The sequence below is a fragment of the Panthera leo genome, chromosome B1, assembly GCF_018350215.1.
Source record: "Panthera leo isolate Ple1 chromosome B1, P.leo_Ple1_pat1.1, whole genome shotgun sequence".
Taxonomy (NCBI): Eukaryota; Metazoa; Chordata; class Mammalia; order Carnivora; family Felidae; genus Panthera; species Panthera leo.
Window position 1 is genome coordinate 20,921,417 of NC_056682.1, and position 22,341 is coordinate 20,943,757.

Below are 22,341 nucleotides of genomic sequence, written 5' to 3' on the forward strand. Positions count from 1 at the left end.
AAACAAAGCATTAGATATCATGCTCCCAGATTTCAACTTGTACTACAAAGCTACAGTAATCAAAATAGTGTGGTACAAAAACAGACACACAGATCATTGGAACAGAATAGAGAATCCAGCAATAAACCCACCCTTATATGGTCAATTAATCTATGACAAAGGGACTAAGAATACACAATGGGGAGAAGACTATCTCTCCAATAAATGCTGCTGGGAAAACCAGAGAGCTACATGAAAAGTATAAAACTGGACCACTGTCTCACACCATATACAAAAATCAAATCAATATAGAAATCACTACATAAAATCAAAATGGATGAAAGGCTTAAATGTAAGGCTTGAAACCATAAAACTCATAAAAGAAAACATAGGCAGTAAATTCTTAAACATCAGTCTCAGCAATATTTTTTTGGATCTGTCTCTATAAGGCAAAGCCAACAAAAGAAAAAATAAACTGAGCATATCAATCCAAAAAGGTTTGCACAGCAAAGGAAACCATCAACCAAAGGAAAAGTCAACCTGCTGAATAAGAGAAGATATTTGCAAATGATATACCTGATAAGGGATTAATATCCAAAATATATAAAGAAGTCATACAACTCAACACCAAAAAGAAGTCTGATTTAAAAATGGACAGAGGACCTGAAGAGACATTTTTCCAAAGATGACATACAGATCACCAAAAGACACATGAGAAGGTGTTCAATATCACTAAACATCAGGTTAATGCCAGTCAAAACCACAATGAGATAACACCTCACACCTGTCAGAATAGCTAAAATCAACAACACAAGAAAGAACAGGTATTGGAGAGGATGTGGAGAAAAAGGAACCCTCATGGATTGTGGGGAATAAGCTTGAGTTTGCACCGATGGGTTAACAAGGCATAAAAAATTAGAAAGTCATAGGATGTGCACACCCAAGTTTGGGTAAACAACATTAGGTAAATAAGATTAGGTAAACAGGGCAAAGGCCTCCAGTACAGGAAAAAGGTGTAGGAATAGGGAATCTCAGAATGAAAACATCCAAGATGAGGCAAACAAGATTAGGTATTCAGGGTGGAAATGCCCTCCAACTTAGTACAATAGTAGAAAGCTGATTTCACAGGAAGGATGGACCAAAATAGGTAAACACGGCTATAGACCACAGCAGGGCAAAGTTGCCCAGAGTGGAGCTAATTAGCAAAAGAAAGGTACCTTGCTGACCCTGAGACAGCATGCGTTGTCTTTCTTGTCCCCCTAGCCCAGTTTAGGTAAACAGAGGTGGCTCCTCATGTGTGATGTAAACGACCTTCCTCCCAGCTCTACGATTCTGTTTTGTATTGACCCAAACCCCTAACACCACATATCTCCAAAACCCCTTTTCTCCACTCCATGAGTTAATGTTCACTGGTTCATTGTCTCTCTGTGCATGCCCATCATACTTGTAAGCCTTCAATCCTAATAAAAAAGGAGCAAGGACCCTTACTCTTGTCTCCTCCCAGACATTAGCCTCTCTTGCATTTTCAGTCCTGTGTCCTGCTCTCTTGATGGACAAGAGAGAACTTCAGACCCAGAGTCTAGGAAAGTGGATTACTGATGGAAATGTAAATTTGTGCAGCCACTATTGAAAACATTATGAAGTTTCCTCAAAATATTCAAAATAGAGGGCACCTGGGTGGCTCAGTCAGTTAACCTGTTGGTTCCTGGTCTCAGCTCAGGTCATGATCTCACATTTCATGAGTTCAAGCCCCACATCAGGCTCTCTGCTGACACCATGGAGCCTGATTGAGATTCTCTCTCCCCTTCTCTCTGCCCCTCCCATGCTCTCTCTCTCTCTCTCTCTCTCTCTCAAAATAAATAAATTTAAAAAACTGTTTTATTTTTTATTTATTATTTTTAATATGAAATTTATTGTCAAATTGGTTTCCATACAACACCCAGTGCTCATCCCAACAGCTGCCTTCCTCAATGCCCATCACCCACTTTCCCCTCCCTCCCACCCCCCTATCAACCCTCAGTTTATTCTGTTTTTTAAGAGTCTCTTATAGTTTACCTCCCTCCCTCTCTAACTTTTTTTTCCCGTCCCCCATGGTCTTCTGTTAAGTTTCTCAGGATCCACATAAGAGTGAAAACATATGGTATCTGTCTTTCTCTGTATGGCTTATTTCACCCAGCATCACACTCTCCAGTTCCATCCACGTTGCTACAAAAGGCCATATTTCATTCTTTCTCATTGCCAAGTAGTATTACATTATGCATATAAACCACATTTTCTTTATCCATTCATCAGTTGATGGACATTTAGGTTCTTTCCATAATTTGGCTATTGTTGAGAGTGCTGCTATAAACATTGGGGTATACGTGCCCCTATGTATCAGCACTCCTGTATCCCTTGGGTAAATTCCTAGCAGTGCTATTGCTGGGTCATAGGGTAGATCTATTTTTAATTTTTTCAGGAACCTCCACACTGTTTTCCAGAATGGCTGCACCAGTTTTCATTCCCACCAACAGTGCAAGAAGGTTCTCGTTTCTCCACATCCTCTCCAGCATCTATAGTCTCCTGATTTGTTCATTTTAGCCACTCTGACTGGTGCAAGGTGATATCTGAGTGTGGTTTTGATTTGTATTTCCCTGATGAGGAGTGACATTGAGCATCTTTTCATGTGCCTGTTGGCCATCTGGATGTCTTCTTTAGAGAAGTGTCTATTCATGTTTTCTGCCTATTTCTTCACTGGATTGTTTTTCGGGTGTGGAGTTTGGTGAGTTCTTTATAGATTTTGGATACTAGCCCTTCGTCTGATATGTCATTTGCAAATATCTTTTCCCATTCTGTTGGTTGCCTTTTAGTTTTGTTGATTGTTTCCTTTGCATTGCAGAAGCTTTTTATCTTCATGAGGTCCCAATAGAAATCTTATGAAGGAAATCGAAGAAGATACATAGAAATGGAAAAACATTCCGTGCTCATGGATTGGAAGAATAAATATTGTGAAAATGTCAATACTAACCAAAGCAATCTACACATTCAATGCAATCCCAATCAAAATTGCACCAGCATTCTTCTCAAAGCTAGAACAAGCAATCCTAAAATTGGTATGGAACCACTAAAGACCCTGAATAGCCAAAGTAATATTGAAGAAGAAGACCAAAGCAGGAGGCATCACAATCCCAGACTTTAGCCTCTACTACAAAGCTGTAATCATCAAGACAGCATGGTATTGGCACAAAAACAAACACATACACCAATGGAATAGAACAGAGACTCCAGAATTGAGCCTACAAAAGTATGGCCAACTAATCTTTGACAAAGCAGGAAAGAGTATCCAATGGAAAAAAGACAGTCTCTTTAACAAATGGTGCTGGGAGAACTGGACAGCAACGTGCAGAATAGTGAAACTAGACCACTTTCTTACACCATTCACAAAAATAAACTCAAAATGGATAAAGCACCTGAATGTGAGACATGAAACCATCAAAACCCTAGAGGAGAAATCAGGAAAAAAAACCCTCTGACCTCAGTCGCAGCAATTTCTTACTTGGCACATCTCCAAAGGCAAGGGAATTAAAAACACAAAATTGTTTTAAAGAAACAGAAATATCACATAATACAGCAACTCCGCTTCTGGGTATTTATCTGAAGAAAATTAAAACACTAATTATAAAATATACATACACTTCTACATTCATTGCAGCATTATTTAGAATAGCCAAGCTAGGAAAACAACCTAACTGTCCTTTGGTAGGTGAGTGGATAAAGACGTGTCATGTATCAGTAGAATGGTACTCAGCCACAAAAAAATGAAATTATGCCACTGTGACAACATGGATGGACCGAGAGGGTATTATGCTAAGTGAAATAAGTCAGAGTTAGACAAATACTGTATGATTTCACTTATATATGGAATCTAGAAAACAAATAAACAAACAGAAGAGAAGCAGATTCACAGATACAGGGAAACAGCCTACAGGTTACCAGAGTGGGGGAAAACAGGTAACATAGGTGAAGGGAATAGGTGGTACAAACTTCCAGTAGTAAAGTAAGTCACAGGTATTTAAAGTACAGCATAGAGAATGTAGTCAATAATATGTAATGACTTTGTAAGGTGACAGAGGGTAACTACAGTTATGGTAGTGGGCATTCATAATGGATATAAATGTTGAATCACTATGTTGTACACATGAAATTAATGGAATACTGTCTGTTAATTATACTTCAATAATAATGCCAAAAAGACCTTACTTTGAAATATTAGAGTATCCATTAGAACAGGGTTGATTGCTCTCTTTTAATTTTGCTTTGAAATATAATTGACATGTAATGTTAGTTTCAGGTGTACAACATAATGACTCGATATTGGTATGTATTGCGAAATGATCACTCTCTTCTTGAAGCACTCAGTTTGCCTGGCTCCTAAAACAGGGCGCTGAATTGGTTTTGTTTTCTTTGTTTTTTTTGTACGGCCCTGACAACTTCTCAGTCTGTTTGGCGGCCCTTCCTCGTCTTCTTTTCCTGCCTGACCTGGGTCCCAAGGGCTTAATCCTCGCAGTTCATCTCAATCGTTTATGACATTCAATTTCTAAGTGGCCTCACACAGCCTCCTGGGTCCTAGCAGCATTTATATGCTGAGAGCTGCCTTGTCCCATCTTGACTTTGCCTCTACACTCCAGATCTGAATAGTCTGTCGCTGACTCAGCACCGCCAATTGGAAAGCTAGGAGGCATCTCAAATTGAACGTGTTCAAACTGACCTCTGGATGCCTCTTCAGTCTGGCTCCTTCCCTGGTGTCCCTTTACCAGTATATGACAACTCTATTCACCCAGTTGCTCAGGATAAAAACCTCAGAGTCACACATGTTCTTGTCTTTTTCTCCCAGGCCACATCAAATCCTCTCAGCTTAATAGGACTCGCCCCACTAGGGAGAAGCACCTACATCCACTGCGGCCATGCTGGACCAAGCCACTTTGCACGTAGACTACTAAAACTGCTCCCTATGTAGGCTCCCAGCTTCCACCCTAGCCCTCCTACCTTTGAAAACATCAGTTGGATCATGGGCACTACTCTAGTCAAGACCCTCCAATGACCTCCATCTTAGATAAAGCCGTAAGTCTTCCTGTGCCTATTAGCTTTTGCCATTTCCTGTCTCCTCCCTAACGGTCCTTTGGCCACACTGACCACAGGGTCACCTGGAAGCCGCTCTGCCCCGTGCCCTTGGCCCTTGCAGCTCTTCTTTTGGACACCTGCACCATGGACTTCCTCTCTCCAGAAAGGCCTCTGACTCTACTGTCCAAACCATGCTCTGACTCCCCTCCATGGTCCTTCCATCCTCTCACCCCATGCTGCATGTTAAATGTGCCCTGCAAAAAGGCACACTGAAGTCGTAACCCCTTGTACCAATGAGTGTGACCTTATTTGGAAATAGGATCTTGGCAGTGGTAACCAAGTTGAGATGACGTCATTAGGGTGGGCTCCGATCCAATATGCTAGTGTCCTTATAAGAAGACACACACACAGGAAAATGCCATGTGAAGTCAAAGACACACGGGAGACCAGGTGACCATAGAGGCAGCAACTGGGGTGACGCAGGTGCAAGCCTGGGGGCACTAGGGATAGACAGCCACCAGCAAAAGCCAGGAAGAGGCAGGGAGACCAGAGTTGCAGAGACAGAAGTTTCCTGAGGACAGAACTGGGCAGGAGAAACTTCTGTTGCCCTAAGCCACACCACCTGGCTTGTGGTATTTTGTCACAGCAGCCCTAGGAGACTAATACGTCCTGATTATTGATTCTTTGTGCCGCTTATCACTTCCTGAAATTTTATCTTTTCTTGTTTACCCACTTTCGGTCCTTCCATTAGATTATGGGCACCACAAAGGAAGGGGCCGTACAACCTTGTCTGGAGAAAGCCATCAACCCTCAGGACTTGCCACTGGGCTGGCACACTGCCCACCTCCCCATTGCCATCAAACTTCTCTCTTTTTTGCCTCTAAGGATCAGAGATTATTTTGTAGGCCCAACAGATGAGCCAACACCCTGCATGCTTAGAAACATTATGTAATCTCATGGGTGATGAGAATGTTTACAATTCTTTTTTCATTATATGGATTTGTGAACTAATATTTACACTCCTTTTCCCAGGAATACATTGAGGCATAAAAATGGTACAGAGTCCTGGTTGAAGAATCACCAGCAGCGTCTCCCTCCTGACCTCCTTAGACATATGGCTACATTGCCCTCACATCATAACAAATCTCTGCAGGCCTCCCAGACAGAGAACCTTCTTATAGGACACAAAATAAACCCACGTTAGACCAAAGATCACACTAGCATTGACCAAAGGTCTGGGGTAAATTCAACAAAACAGTGACAAATCCATTTTTATGGATTTGCTCTTGACCTTGGATAAAAAAATATTTATGTAAACAATGAAAAGCTGGCGAAGTGCTTGCGATTTTATACTTTATATAAAAATAGCACCATATGGGGCGCCTGGGTGGCTCAGTCGGTCAGGCGTCCAACTCTTGGTTTCCGCTCAGGTTATGATCTCACAGTTTATGAATCTGAGACTTGCATCGGGCTCCAAGCTGACAGTGTGGAGCCTGCTTGGAATTCTCTCTCTCTCCCTTCTCTCTGCCCCCTCCCCGACTTGCTCTCTCTGCCTCTCTCAAAATAAAGAAATAAACTTAAAAATAAATTAAAAATGGCACCATATGAAGACACACAGTCGGATTCTGTATCTCCCTCTCTCTCTGCCCCTCTCCTGCTCATGCTGTCTCTGTCTCTCTCAAAAATAAATAAACATTTTTTAAAAAACTTAAAAAAAAAAAGAAGATCTTTCCTAGAAGTGATAGGAAAAGCAAAAGGCAGTGAGGTAAGCTGTATCACGGGCCTCGTGTCCGCAGCGCGTGCTTTGGGATGGCCCAGGAGGCAGCAGATCCCAGCCCACCCATGAGAGATTGTCCCTGGAAGGATTTCTGTATGTGCCTCTCTCACTGGCCTGTTCCTGGCCCAGCCAGCCCCATGATAACTCAAAACAGGGGAAAAGAAAAAAAACATTCTTAATAGGTTTAGGAAAACGGTTACATAATTTAGTGAAGCAGATTTACTTTTCTAATCATGTATTTAATATTTTATTGATAACCAGTATATCCTTTGAAAAACAAAGCTCCAGAACTACGACACCTGAAACGTGTCCATTATTTTCTATGAAATATTCGCTTTGTGCTCAACTCTCCCTGTCTCATAAATGTTTATTGAGTCACATTTGACTTAAACAGATGCTAATTGATTCAGGCAGATGCTTGCAATCATTCTCCTGGTCTGCACACATACTGGCTGGGAGCGGTCAGGGAGGGAGTGGCGGGCGGGGGGTGGGGGGGCTGCCTCCTGGGCCCCGGAGGCGGGCATCTTGGGTGAAGGGTACAACCACGTGAGCGGGCTGTTTGAAGTTATTTTGTCTGACTCTCTACTGCCCTATTCCAAAAACAACACCAGATTCTGCATCTCTGTCCCTTCAGCAACCACATAGAGGGACCTGCCAGGGGCATTTTAATAGTGCATTTTAGAACATGAACCCATGCCGGCTCCTCCCGGGCCAAAGCCGGCTTCTCCTGGAGCAGAAGCACTTGCAGACACTGTATCCCGCGAGTCTCTAGGCCGGAGGGTCCTCTCCTCAGCTGCCAGCCCCACAACCATGTTGGACTTTGCAAACTAGAATTTTGGAGGGCGGGGGGCGGGGGGCGGGAAATGCTTCTAGTTTCACAGGCAATAAAGGAACTGGTCAGGACGGAGTAGTGGTTAAGACGTGAGCCAGGTTGAGATAGCGCCAGAGTGAGATTGCATAACAGCAAAAGCTGCTTTCAAGCAAAACTAAGCAAAAATCGGGGCTTGTAGCTGAGGAATTCCAAAGGTGCCAGGATACCAGGATGGACTCAGGTGCCAAATGTACTGTATAGATGAATAACACTATTTGAATAAATAATGGAGCCAGCCAAACAAATGCTAAAGTCATATATATAGATATAAGAAGAAGAACCACACACACACACACACACACACACACACACACACACACACACACACTGACCCTGTGGTTGTGAATCTAAGCAACAGGGTGGGCCCAGATAGGCGCACACGAATATCCGGTCTAAGCCATAGGTAGATCTTGCAGGATTCAAGCCCGTAGTGGTGTAGGAAACAAATCCAGGACTTCGGCTGGGAGGAGGAGGACACTTCAAAGTTTGGCAAAGAATCAGCAAATGCCTTGCTGAGGTGGCCCGCGCCCTCGGAAGCCGAGACCCTGGGTGAACGCGTGCGCGGAGGTGGGAGCGATCCAGTGCTCCCGCGCCACCTCCCAGAACGACACGTTGACACTGGGGGCTGGACCAGACGCTGGCAGGGGATGCTCGGTTCGCCCTCCCAGCGCCTTCCGAGAGCGCTGGGCGGTCCTGGTGGGGATCTGAAGGGCTGGGGTAGTTACCACTATCCCAGGGGAGCGCAGGGAGGGTGGGGGTGGGGGGGTGGAGAGAGGGAGGTAAAATAGGGCAGGTGTCCCGGGGCAGATCCAAGGCTGAGCCTCGGAAGGTCAGAAGTTCTAGAAAGAGCTGGCTGGAGGAGAGTGGGCCGAGGGAGGATATGGGTTGGGGGTCCCCGCCCAGGGTTACTCACCATCCTCTAGCGCTTCGTGCAGGAGCAGAAGACCAAGCAGCAGCCAAACCTTCATCTTCTGGGCAAGGGACGCGGGGAGAGGTGCCGGGACGGCGGTCGGAGGAGCACCCGACAGAACAGGGCTAGGGCAGGGGCGCAGGGGGAGGCGGCTGGCGAGGGGCGTGTCGGGGCGGGCGTCTGGGACGCCACAGCTGGAGGATTCGGTTTCCTGAGGTGGAACCCAGTTTGGGGGAGAAGTTTGGTTTTTTCCTCGTAATTCTGTGTAATGTGACCTCTCCTGCCCCCTGGCGGAGCAGTGGAGAGAGGCGCTTTCTCGTGCGCTGAGAGCAAGGGCTAAGGGCCAGCTGTCAATTACCAAAACCTTAACTGGAATTTCTCCACCTGGGCTTTTGACCAAGTTTACCAACTTCAACAAGGCCCAGTGTGATCCTGCAGGTACAGATGGGGTCACATTGAACCATAATTGTCCAAACGTCACCATCACTCTCTCTACCTGCTCAGGCAGAGCCTTAATGCTCTGTCAAAAGTGCTCTCTAAATACTTCTGTTTACTGCCAGGTCTCCACTTGTGCTAACAAGAGCATTACCCTCAGCTTTTTTTGCTGTTCCTCTGTGGCCAGAGATGGGCTCTGCACCCAGCCCTGTTTCAGCTGGCTATCGGCTTCTCCCCTGCAGTTGAGATGTTAGAACCCCATTTGGGCTCCCAAATGGGGAAGCTGGCCTTCCATCAAAGGGAGCCACAGCAGGCCAGGTCCTTCCTTAATATCCCAGCAGAGATTGTGGAGAAATGACTGGATCCTTTTATTCACAAGTCCCGTTGCACAACACTCAGGTGTCCAGGATAGACTGTCCCAGAAAACAGTTCTAAGTAACAGCATCAGCACCCCTGGCCCCCCAACACATACATACACATCTTTCCCTCTGAGTCAAAATCAGCACTCTGGGCTTCTTTTAAATGTAGTATCTATATTCTCCTAGAAGGCTCCTTAGTTCTAGCAAATTCTTCCCTAGCCCTTTTAGGTTAGGAAACCCAGAGAGGTTAAATGGTACCCCATGGACCCTTCTGTATGCTCATTATGAAGCATGCTGAGGAGGTGATTAAAATGTAAAGGAAAAAGTATTGGGACACCTGGGTGGCTCAGTCAGTTAAGTGTCCAACTTCGGCTCAGGGCATGATCTCACAGTTCGTGGGTTTGAGCCTCGTGTCCCACTCTGTGCAGACAGCTCGGAGCCTGGAGCCTGCTTCGGATTCTGTCTCCCTCTCTCTGCCTCTCCCTTGCTTGTGCTCTCTCTCTCTCTTTCTCTCAAAAATAAACAAATAAACTTTAAAAAGAAAGGAAAAAATATTGCAAACCAAAATATAATTCAATGCTAAATGGTGTAACAGATACTATTAATAGTGGGGAAGTTCAGAGGAGTGGGAAATCCCAGGGGTAGGGCTTGAGTTTGGAGACCACAGGAGGGAGGGGAGGGGGCAGGAGTGCATCGGCTCTGATTCCTTGGCCAGTGCTCAGGAGAGCACGGACCAAGGCACAAAGCATAGACCTGGCCTGGTAGTGTGGGCTGGCCAGGCTGGAAGGGTAGCTTGGCTGAAGGAGTAGAGTGGGAGGGAGACTGAAGCAAGAGTCTGGGGCTGCGGAAGGTGGGCTGTGGTGGGGTGGAGGATATGGGCGTTCATATGCCCCTCTGCAGAGAGGGTCATCGGTTACGAGCTTATAGATTCATATGATGAAAGCAGCTCGCAGGTGCAGGCGAGGTGAGGAACAGGTTTTCCCCAGGGGAGGAGCAGCGTCTGGGCTTCCAGCCCACTTTGTTCAAACAGTACTATTAAAGTGAGCTTGATTCGGGGCGCCTGGGTGGCTTGGTCGGTTAAGCGTCCGACTTCAGCTCAAGTCACGATCTCGCGGTCCGTGAGTTCGAGCCCCAAGTCGGGGTCTGGGCTGATGGCTCAGAGCCTGGAGCCTGTTTCCGATTCTGTGTCTCCCTCTCTCTCTGCCCCTCCCCTGTTCATGCTCTGTCTCTGTCTCAAAAATAAATAAACGTTAAAAAAAAAATTTAAAGTGAGCTTGATTCAAAATAGCAGGAAGGGGACTTCTCCTCCAACACTCAAGGGAAAAAGTTTAGCACAAACTAGTGCTTATCAGCCACTTCACGCCTGGGGACCCAAGAATTCCATCTGCCACCACCTGCTTCCCTTGGTGCCACTCTGGTGCCAGCTTTGCTATTCCCTGAGTGCAGTGGAGAGAACGGTTTCCTGGGAATATGGGAGACCAAGGTTCGGGGCCTGACATTGCCACTAGTTCTCAACTCCTCCCTCAACTCCCTTAACCTCTCTCGAGTGGGGCTCTCTCCTTGGTAGAGGGAGGGGGCTGGAGGATTATTTCAGTATGTGTTTACTATGTGTTTCTTGTTGTGAAGGTGGAGACATCCTTGCTGTTTTTATGGAGTGGACACTAGTCTGAAGGCAAGCATCCGAACTGCCGTAACGGGAGGCGTCTCATTCTGGGGAGCACTCAGGAGTAGACTGAGTCTGCCTGGGCTGCCTGCTCTGAGATCTTCCTTCATCTTGACTCCACGAAGTTGACAACTTCGCTCTTGCCCTGTGTTGGAGCCTGGGTTCCGTCTACAGCTCCCCTCCCCCACTCCACACACTCATCCAGACCCTGCCTGGTCTGCCTGTTGACAGCATCAAGGCCACCCCTCTTTACACATCATCCCTCGCCTCACTGTCCTGGCCACATCCACCTAGTTGGTCTCCCTGCCCCTCTGTCTTGCACCCCAATCCATCCTTTCCTCAGCGATCACATCTATCTGTGAATAATACTCTAAAAATCTAACCCAACTGAAACCTTTCAAAGGCCCTCCGACAAGGCTGAGACTCCCAAGTTCACGGCCCTGCTGGCCTCTCCAGCTGTTTCACTTGGTGCCACTCCCTGTCCCGCCCTCCAAACTAACAGCACACTGCCCTTGCCCACCCCTCAGCCATCATGAGGGTCCACTGCTCCTGTGGCTCCCTCTGCCCCAAATAGCCCCTTCCCCTGTTTTACCACCTGCCCAGCATCTCACCACATCCCAATCCCTGGCGTCACTTCCCCTCTAAGACTTGGTTCAGACCTTGCCTTCTCCCAGCTGGTCTGAGCACTTCTCTGGCAATAAAAGCTTCCATCATAGCACTGAGAACAAAAGGCAGATTTTAGCTGTGAATCTGGTTACGCTTCTTTCTCCTGCGCTATTCTATGAGTTCAAGGGCAGGAAGTGCGTCTTGCTAAATGTTGTATCCCACCACCAGGTTCTGGAAAATAACAATTATTTGTTAGGAACTGTCTGTGTTCCAGGCAGTGTGTTTCTCATTGATCTAATCAACAAGCCTATAAGGTAGGCTGTGCTGTCAATATCATCCCCGTTTTATGGATGAGGGTGCCCGAAGTTAAACTTGTAGCTGAGTTATAATCCAGGCTTTGTCTGACTCCCAAATCTGTGGGTCTAACCCCTCACTCTATTGATCAAAATGAGCGGTTGAAATCGGTATGAATAAAAGCTCTCAAACAGGGGCCTTCCTGACCTGTAAACTGGAGACACCACTAAGTTGTCCGTCTTAAGCTCCTGAGACTGGAGGCAAATGTTGTGCAAGATGGCAAGGCAACCAGTTGAACAGAATTGCACAGAGACAGAAAACCCACACTCTTCTCCTTTGCAGGAGCCTGAAGAGTGGCTGGCTGCCGTTAAAGCAGCCATCAGAAGACAAAGCTAAAATGTTAATGAACTGTTATAAAGCCAAACGTAGAGGGGAATGAAAGCTGAGGGTCCCCGGGAGCCTCAGACGCGAGGAAAGTCTAGAATCACGCAGGAGCTCTTCCCATCAGCCTCTGCCGGCTGCTCACGATGAAGAGACAAAATGGCCCCACATGGGAAGAAGATTGGCTTTAATGAAGAGCTGCACTCAGGGGCTCCACCTGTGTTTTCTTTTATTTCAAGACCTTTTTTTTTTCAAAATTACTCAATTAACCCACTTAAAAATATTTTAAACATCCACAGAATTATATAGAACAGAAAACGATAAGAAACATTAAAAACACCTTTTCACGTCCCCTCCCCTTCCTACTGGCTATAAAATACTGCATAGGAAAGAGGCACCAGAGCTTACTTGTTCTGTTGATAGCTAGTTCGGTTGTTTCAAACACTGTCTTACAAAAAATACTGCAGTAACTATTGTGATCCAAATATCTTGATGCTCATGAATATTCTATAAGATAGATACCTAGATATTAAGTTGTTTAGCCAAAGGTCATGATATTTAACACTTTTGGTGAACCCTGCCAATTCAAAAAACTCTCCCTATTTACAACCAATTCCACTTTCCTTGGGAGTACCACCCTCACCAGGACTGCATACAGTCATGCTATTCAATTTTTACAGCCTGTGGGTGGGAGAGGGGAGTCTCATTATGCTCTTTTTTTTTCCTTTTTTTTAAGTTTTATTTACTTGAGAGACAAAGGAAGCCAGCAGGGGAGGGGCATAGAGAGAGAGGGAGAGAGAGAATCCCAAGCAGGCTCCGCACTGTCAGCTCGGAGCCCAGTGAGGTGCTCAAACTCACGAACTGCGAGATCATGACCTGAACTGAAATCAGGAGTCTGGCGCTTAACCCACTGAGCCACCCAGGTGCCCTTCACCATATATGCTCTTTTAATTCCCATTCCTTTTGTTACTATCAAGAATGAGCGTGTTACCGTGTTTTTATTTGCCAATTTTTGAAAATTGAGTTATTTTTATTACCGTCTTACCATAGTAGGATCTTAACATATTCTGGCTACTAAGCTCTTGGGTGTTACACATATTGCAGACGTTGTCTTCTAATCCTTTGCTGGTGCTTTAGTTTTGCTAATGGTGCCTTTCTTCAAACAATTACAATCAATGTTTAAGCAATTACATTTTCAGGAACTTCTTTCATGGCTTCTGGGCTTTACATTTTTTTTAATGTTTATTTATCTTGGGGAGACAGAGAGACAGAGCGCAAGCTGGGGAGGAGCAGAGAGAGTGGGAGACACAGAATCTGAAGCTGGCTCCAGGCTCCGAGCTGTCAGCACAGGGCCCGATGTGGGGCTGGAACCCACAAAGCGCAGGATCATGACCTGGGCTGAAGTCGGATGTTTAACCAACTGAGCCACCCATGCATGTGCCCCTATGGCTTCTGGGTTTTATATCTCCTTAGGTAGGTCTTCTCTGCCTCCAATTATCCAACTATTTTATATTTTCATCTACAACTTTCATGATTTGTTGTGATGTTTGGTCTTTAAACCCATCTATAATTTTTTTTTCTTTTTTTAGTATCACAAGTTAGGAATCTAATTTTATGTGTTTCCATTTGGATGGTCAATGTCACACTATCATTTGTTAAAAGGTTGGTCCTTTTTCCATCTTTTTGAATCGACTTCTAGTGTGTGTTAAATCACACATGTATATGGGTCTGTTCTGTACTGCTTTAGTCTATTGATTTCTTTATACCTGTAGAAATATCAGACTGCATTAATTGGGACTGATTTATAGTATGTTTTGTCACTTGTTTGGACCCCCATCATTGTTCTATTAATTATCATCGTACATTTTCTCTTCCAGGCGAAGTTGGGAATCAGCTTGTCGATCTCCGTAAAAATTTTATTGTGTTTTGATGATGATTGCATTGAATTTATGTTTGGGGGCAGAATGGTCATATTTACAACATTGAATCTTCCCATCCAGGAATGTGATAATGTAATATAGCTTTCAACTTATTCAAGTCTACTTTTATGTCCCCATTATATTTTATAATTGTTTAATGCTGGTATTAGGACAATAATTTTAGAATTCTGCATTATCAGGTATATTTTGTATCAAATACTCTTTAGCTAAGTGTTGGCTACATAAGTGTGTGTGTGAGAGAGTGTGTGTGTATATAATTACATAGCTAAACACTTAAATGGTTATGTTCACATAGTTATCGTTTTCCATGTAAGTCTTGCTTAATACCAAGCAATAATAATATACAAGTCTTATTTCTTATTTTTGCTTGCTTATTTGCTTTGCTATTATGCATGACTTTCCTCAAGTACATTGCCAAATAATTAACCGGTACATCAAAAATAATTTTGGAATGCTGCTTTCCCAGCATTTTTTTATCGCATACACTTCAGATAAATTTAGGTATCTCAGTTTATCTGAGGTCCGTGTTATGGGCTGAACTGTGCTCTTTCCTCCTTCCAAATTTTAAATGTTGAAGTCCTAACCTCCAGCACTTTAGAATGTGACTTTATTTGGAAATAGGGTCTTTAAAGAGGTAATTAAATTAAAATGCGGCCATTAAAGTGGGTCCTAAACCAGTATCCCTGACACTCTCAAGGAGTAAACCTAGACAGAGATACAGGTACAGAGGGAAGGCCAGGTGAAATACAAGACAGCCATCCACAAGCCAAGCACAGACGCTCAGAGGTAACCAATCCTGCCCACGCCTTCATCTCAGACTTGCAGCTTCCAGAGCTGTGAGAACACACTTCTGTGGTTTAAGCCATGAGTCTGTGGTACCTCATTATGGCAGCGCTAGGGAGCAAATAGTCTATTAGGACGGGAGCAAAAGTTACAAGAACTACAGGGGCTTTTCCAAGACATGTAGCTGCTTAATCATAGGCTTATTATCCTTGAATGAGGCAATCTCAAGAAGACTGAATTTGAAAAATAAAACGGCCAAAGTTGTATTTTGTATGGGTTGTATTTCACTGTAAAAACCCATTTTCTTCTTCTCTAGGGTGAGAAAGAATTTTATTTCTAGAATCTCTGTTTGCTTTGGTCTTTGTGCATCCTTTCTCCCAATAATTGCTGGAATATCGGCCAATTAAAATAAGCATTTACGGACAGCTCCAACTCAAATACAACTTGAAGCCTGGTTTCCTAAGGCATGATTGACTTTTGTGTGTTTGTATCTGGTCACCTTAATGGACCCTCTTATTAGTCCAAATGGTTTTCTACTGAGCTCTTGGGTTTTTGGATCAATGATCATATTACCTGCAACACCCACTCTTTCTTTCTTTATTAGCTGCTGCCTGTCTGTTGCCTCCTCCTTGCTGGTACAGCGGCCTTTAGTGTTTGTAATCCACTGACCCCCAACCTCACGAAGCACAGAGCGGCTCAGGGATGGAACAAATCAGGGACTCCAAGCCTTCCCCGAACCATCAGCTACTTCCTGATGTGGGAAGAGAGGAGGCTGAAAACACGGCAGTGGCCTTTTAACAACAGTGTCTGGGGAACCAGTGTCACCTGTGAGAGGAGACAGCATTACCAGAGCAATTGTGCGTCGCTGCTTTTCTCTGATGAGCTGGGGCCTCAGCCACCGGCACTGGCTTAACAAATGAAGACCTGAAGGGAAAAGAGGAGTAGCAGAAGGGAGAAGCAAAAATCGGGAAATGGAAGAGAGAAGCGAGTGGGAGGCTGTACCTGGAGACATAGGGCTAGAGAAGCATATTTCTTTCAGTCGTCTTTACAAGCACAATTGGTACACAATGTGTGTCTCATGGCCGATGAGACACAGTGTCAGCAATCCCTTCAGGTTACCAAGGGCCAGACTGGAAGGTCAGCACTTCCATTACGATTTCCTCGTTTGTGAGTGATTGTGTAGGTCGCATTTGCATTATAAATTAACGATCATTTTCTAGGACTCCTTTGTGCTGAAAAAATCTCTGTTCCCTCTCTTTTTTCTGTCCCCTTAAAGGGCCTATATTTTGGGCATCTGCTCCCCACCCCACAAAACAGGACATTTCTCTCCTCTAACTGGTCTTCACTAACTATGGAAATACAACCAAGATGAATATATATTTTTAAATTAATGTTTCAAGGTTTTAGTAGGAGCTAACGTTAAGGGTTTTAAATACAGCTCTGAAAATTTAATAGAATGCCAATTGTGGATCCCAGAAGCTGGTAGTACTTTCCTACTCCAGGATATAGCATGCTGTAAAGATGTGTTGCCAGTCTGTCGGTCACATGAGCCTGTAAGTGGCTAGGGGAAGAGGGGCAACTCTGAGCTGTGGTGGAAGGGACTTGAAACCCCCATTCTCTCCGTCCTTTTTATTTATTTAATGGTAAACTCTCAACTATCCTTGCTTACTTGCTCTAAATGCTGACCTTTCCAAAGTGTCTTCTGTTATTTACAACTTGGTGCCAAGTCAATGTTTCAGTCCAAGAACAGTGGCATTTTAAGTCTCATTCCTACCAGGGCAGTGAAACCCTTGGCCCTTGCTTGAAGAAATGGCAGGCATCAGTGCACAGATAGGGGAAGACTGGGGAGACCTGGAGACTCAGCGATGGGGGAGCCCAGAAATGAATCACAACAATGGTATGGTACTTGTGGGTTAAGGGACTCAGAGCCCAGAAACAAGCTTGTTCCCCATCATCATGGAGATACAGGCCCACCTTGGGCTATAGAGTACTCCTGGGCAGAATAGCTGATCTTGTTTTCCTCTTCATGGTGGCTGCTCCATTTTTAGGAGAGAGCAAGGATTCTTTACTTAGCTTTGACTAGAAAAGTTCAAGTAAGTAGATCAGTATGGAGCTGAGTTTCTTTCTGGACAGTTCATCTCTTTTTTGACCTACTCTAAACAAGCTGAGATAATGTGATAATAGGTTATTTTTGTATGTCTTTGGGATTTTTTTTTGGAGATATTTTATGGGATGAAATGAATCATTTTTTCCACAGAGATAGGGATTTCTGAGTACAATCTCTTAGCAATCCATGGGCTTTGGGCCCTTTGCCTGAAAAGGAAGGCTACCCGTGGCCTTCTTTAAAGAACACAAAGGAGATGGCATTCTTACCGCCAAGGGTTCCTGGCTGGACCCACAGCCCAGACACAGTTCCTGGCGGATTACTGCCTGCATGTGACCATATGGTACCAGGGCAGATGTGGGTCATCAAAACCTAGTAACAATCCTAATAGCCAACAATTAGATAAATTAGGTTTTAGGCTTCTACTTGGCAAATACTTTTCTGTTTCAGCTTGGTTTTCCATGCTGGCTAAAGTGATAACTACTGTTTTCTTACTTCAATATGCGTTCCCTCCAATTTAGTAAAATCAGTGGGAATTAAGTATATACACAAAGACATTTCAAAATTAATTAATTCAAGAGATTTGCAATTTTAAATAACTTTGAGCCATGTCCAGAACGCTCTTTGAATCCTTTCTCCCAGAGGGTTGAAGTTGGTAAGAATGCTTTACTATATTGTAAAAAATTAGTTAGTTGTACATAACTGATTGCCAATTATTAAAGGCTATGATTTGCTGAGGAGAACATTGAGAAAGGAGTTTCTTACAGATAAAAGCAATGAAAAGACCGGCAGTTGAAGTGGTAAGATCTCAGCTCTTTTGTCCTGGGACGGCATGCTTTAGGACCCAGTGCTATTTTTTAGAACGTGCCAGGAGGACTGAGGCTTTGTGAAAACATGTCTTATATCTTACAGGACTGGGTAGTCCTCAGGCTGCCAGGTGAGTATTCTTGACAATAAAATCATTTCAATTTAGATTGCACCATATTTCTGAGTTTTAAAAGTTCCCAAATTAAAAAAAAAAAAAAAAAGGTTACATTAGATAAGTGTGTGACATGTATGCTTTTGGGGTGTGTGATACATATGCATATTATATTATCATAAGTCATATTACAATTTATTTAAAAAGTACATGGTCACATTAGAAAGCATATTTTACAGTGGTAAAGCAGCAATAGTTTTTATTTATTACACTTCTAAAACATAATCTAATGTTATAAGTAAAAAGGAACTCTGATTATCATTTAAAACATTTAAATTTGAAATTACCTACTCAACAGAAAGTCTTTACATTCAGATCAGACAAGTCCTGTGAACCTGTGGGTTTTTTACAGACATAGAATTTCTGTAGGGTTTTGGGCCCTATCAACAGTTTCTGTTAAGTACAATGACAACAAAATAGAGCAATAAAACAATGGGGCAGCCTAGTGGACACCAAAGACGAAAGGCCCCCTACCCGGGCCTGGGCCAGTGAAACCCACCCTGTTGGAAGTACCAGCTGAGCCTGGGCCCGTGCACTTTCCACCTCAAGGCTGTCCGTGCAGTATGGGGACTGTAGTGGGCCCGACCCCATGGGACCAGTTTCAGGAAGCAGCCATCCTTCCTATGAGTCACAGACCTTCCTTAGTCCCTATCATTTACGTGATGTGTTGATGGGATATTTGGACCCCACACTCCTTACTTTCATGTGAAGGCTTTCACTTCGTATCCCACCCTATCATCCCAAGACCCCACCCAACAAGGCTAGCTCTAGATGCTTACGCTCTACGGGCTGCCTGACTCTAGATCCAGCCCAGGCTCCTGGTCATGATCCCCATGGGGCACCAGTGGTCAGCAAAGGGTCTTTAGGGCCAGATAATGGCAGCGGCTTCAGCCAGGGTGAAGAAAAGCTAAGTACTACTCTCAACAAGGCTGTCACGAGACTCGAGCCATCACAAGACACGTCTGAAATCAGTGAGACTAAACTGTGTACATACAAACGATAATGAATGTTACAAAAACCAACAACCACAAAAACAGAGCAGGCCTCTCAAAATCCAGAAACCAGAAATCCATTTAAAAATGTTTAAATATAATTATACAAAGAGAAAAAAAAAAAAATCTCAGCTAAACAACAAAGCTAAGCAACCTTATCTGCAAATCTACATGACTGAAAAATGACCTGTGCTGGCATTATTTACTACTTGAACTTTGGTACTTTTTTCCCCTTGATATTTTAGGACATGTCAGAGACTGTAAGCAGAAAATGTACAGAGAAGGCAGTATTTTGGCACTAGCAAAAAAAAAAAAAAAAGTTAATCCCCTCTCCCTGCCCCCCCCCCCATTCACACTAATCATGTGGATTTTAATACGCTGTGATATACACTCTAAACCCAATCCTTTAAAATGCTGTGCAAACTGTAGTTTGTGTGTTAAGTAGCAGTTGCTTGAAGGGCATCAGGAGGAAATCAGGCAGCCACATCACGAGGCAGAGTTGGAATCTTGGCATGTTATCACGTGGTTTGTCATCTCAGAATATGCCCTGATTTACAAAGAAAGAAGAGTAATATACTCCTCTGGCATTATCAGTATTGCAGGGCAATAAACCTCCTCATTCCCCCTGCTAAGCATTCCCATTAATTTAGAAAATAACTCAGTAAATACAGACTCTGATTCAAAATATGGTTAACAACCACCAGGACTTAGCAAATAAGCTGGCTAGTTTCTAAAATTAAAAAAAAAAAAAGTTTAAAATCCTTTATTCGTAAAATTGAAAGACAGGCTTTTGGATTTTAAAGGAAAATAATTCTCAAACAGATACTTTCTATTAACTATGGATGGTAACAGTAAAGTTTTACATATATCAAGGTTAGTTTTTCCTCTAATGTATATATCCCAAAAGATGTTTTTGGTCTTAGGAAGTTTTCTTGATGTTTATCTCTGGGGAAAATGTGGGTAAGCAATAATCTGTATCTCGGTATTGATCAAAAGTTCTAACATAAGTTTTCTCATAAATAGGTTTTAAACTTGGATTTGTATAGCTACCTTTTTAAATAGAGGGTAGGCATATTGCCTTTATATGGTTATTCATAAGTCATCTTTTCCCTTTTCTCAAGAGCTTAAAATAATGGTGTTATTGTAAGTTTCTCACTGAAAATGTTAATACAGCATATTTCCTAGTGCAGGAAAGAAAAGTAATTTAAACTGTTTTTACTCAGTCACAATTAAGAGATTGTGTGGTATGTATTTTTTCATTCCTGGAGAGGAGTTTGTATAAGTGTGACTGACTACTAGTCAAATCTATATAAAACATTTTGGTAATCCTAAGAAAGTAAAAGCAATATTTTGTTCTTAAGGTTATGAATTCAGATGTAGATACGGGAGGCTGGTAAAAGAGCCAGTAGTACAGGCTTTTACTAATAAACACAGAGCAAGACAGAGATGTCAGAAAAGGGGCCACAGAAACAAGTAAACAGAAATACCCTAATAGCTCCTACCCCTACTCCATTTCAGATTATAAAGCACCTGTTATAATAGAGTTTACTGATTCCGTATTACATTATAAATATATCTTTCTTAAAGAATCTATAGAAAATATCATACATATAAAATTGCTGTATATTGCAAAATAGTTTAAAACCTAAAAATTTTGTATAAGCATACCTATCAATATAAAACATTATTTTTTCTCCACATCAATTGGGTTTTTTTTTTAAATCCATATAATGGTATTGTTTCCAAAGCCCATCATAAACCCAACCGACTTATACACTATTTGAAATACACAGACATATACATATATATATACACACACTCATACAGGGATATGACTCATACATATTTGAGTCTTCACAGAAAAAAAGCACAGTCACCGACGAAGCATCTTTTCATAGATACTTGTGTTTGCAAAGTGTTTTAATGTGGAAAAATAATTTTTAACTAAATTCTTCTCCTAATTGAACACAGTGGGCATAATAGTTTTAGCTGCCTATCACATTCTAAATAAATTTCTTTTGTTATAGTAAAAGACCTAAATATTTATGTAGGAAATTCCTTATGTTCCCTGTGTTAAGGGCCTATTCTAGATTGATTATAGAATAAAAGGGTGTTCTCAGTGTATTACTCTAACAGCAAGGACTTGTGATCATACCTAAAGTCCTTACAGAAATATTTTACCCCTTGCATATCCAACTCTTCCTCTCTAGAAAAACATGCTTAAAAGAGAATTCTGGGCTTCAGATTTTACCCTGTGCAGCCTGGAAACTGTGGAATGTCAGGACTGAGTTCTAGGTCAGGGATGCTTCAACAATAGCAGCCAGAAACCCAGGCTTTCTACCTGTTTACCTGATATTTACTCACAATAAACTCTTGGTTCAACAAAACAATCACAACTTGCTTTTTAATGGTATCAGTGAAATAACTAATCTCTTGGAAGTGCTGTCAGAAAACAAATGTTTTCCTTGCCTTTCGATTAAGCTGGTCAACTGGTGTGCTTGATAACATTTATCCTGGGAATGTAACCCATATATATAAGTTTTTAGCCTCTAGCCTCACCTAGTAAACCATGTAATTATTTGTAAGAAAAACAATTCATTAGAAGCAAAGCACATTGCAGATAAACAGTCCACTACTAGAGAACGCTATCCAGTAAAATATAGTAATTAGAGAATCTCACATGTAAAAACAAATCATTTACTTATATAAACGTTACTGTGTTTATATAGCTTTAATTTAATTAGGTTACATTTTTTCAGTTGGAGGTTTTAAAAATCACGTATTTAACTAAAATATTTTATTCCCCAAACACTGTTGGGTTACTAGAGTTTTTATTAATAGATTTAGTGTGGTCAATTAAAAATAAATGAGATAAAAAGTGCCAAACAATTTATGGGATTGGGGGAAGAAAAACATCCTTCAATGTTTCCAAATGAAACAACAAAGGCAAATTAGATCCAAACCCCTCAAACTCGGTCAAATGCAATTTAATATCTGAATAGGCACTTTAAACTCAAAACAGGGCGGGGCGCCTGGGTGGCGCAGTCGGTTAAGCGTCCGACTTCAGCCAGGTCACGATCTCGCGGTCCGTGAGTTCGAGCCCCGCGTCAGGCTCTGGGCTGATGGCTCGGAGCCTGGAGCCTGTTTCCGATTCTGTGTCTCCCTCTC

General features: G+C 42.9%; 1 protein-coding gene across 1 annotated transcript in view; it reads right to left on the bottom strand.

The window, feature by feature from the left end:
• The window catches only part of PDGFRL (platelet derived growth factor receptor like), a 69,982-nt gene extending 61,134 nt beyond the window's left edge, over nt 1-8,848 (bottom strand). Inside the window, exon 1 of the mRNA XM_042933836.1 lies at nt 8,641-8,848. Within this exon, the coding sequence (XP_042789770.1) occupies nt 8,641-8,695 (55 nt within the window). The 5' untranslated portion in view covers nt 8,696-8,848. The remainder of the gene's footprint in view (nt 1-8,640) is intronic.
• Between the last annotated feature and the right edge of the window lie 13,493 nt (nt 8,849-22,341).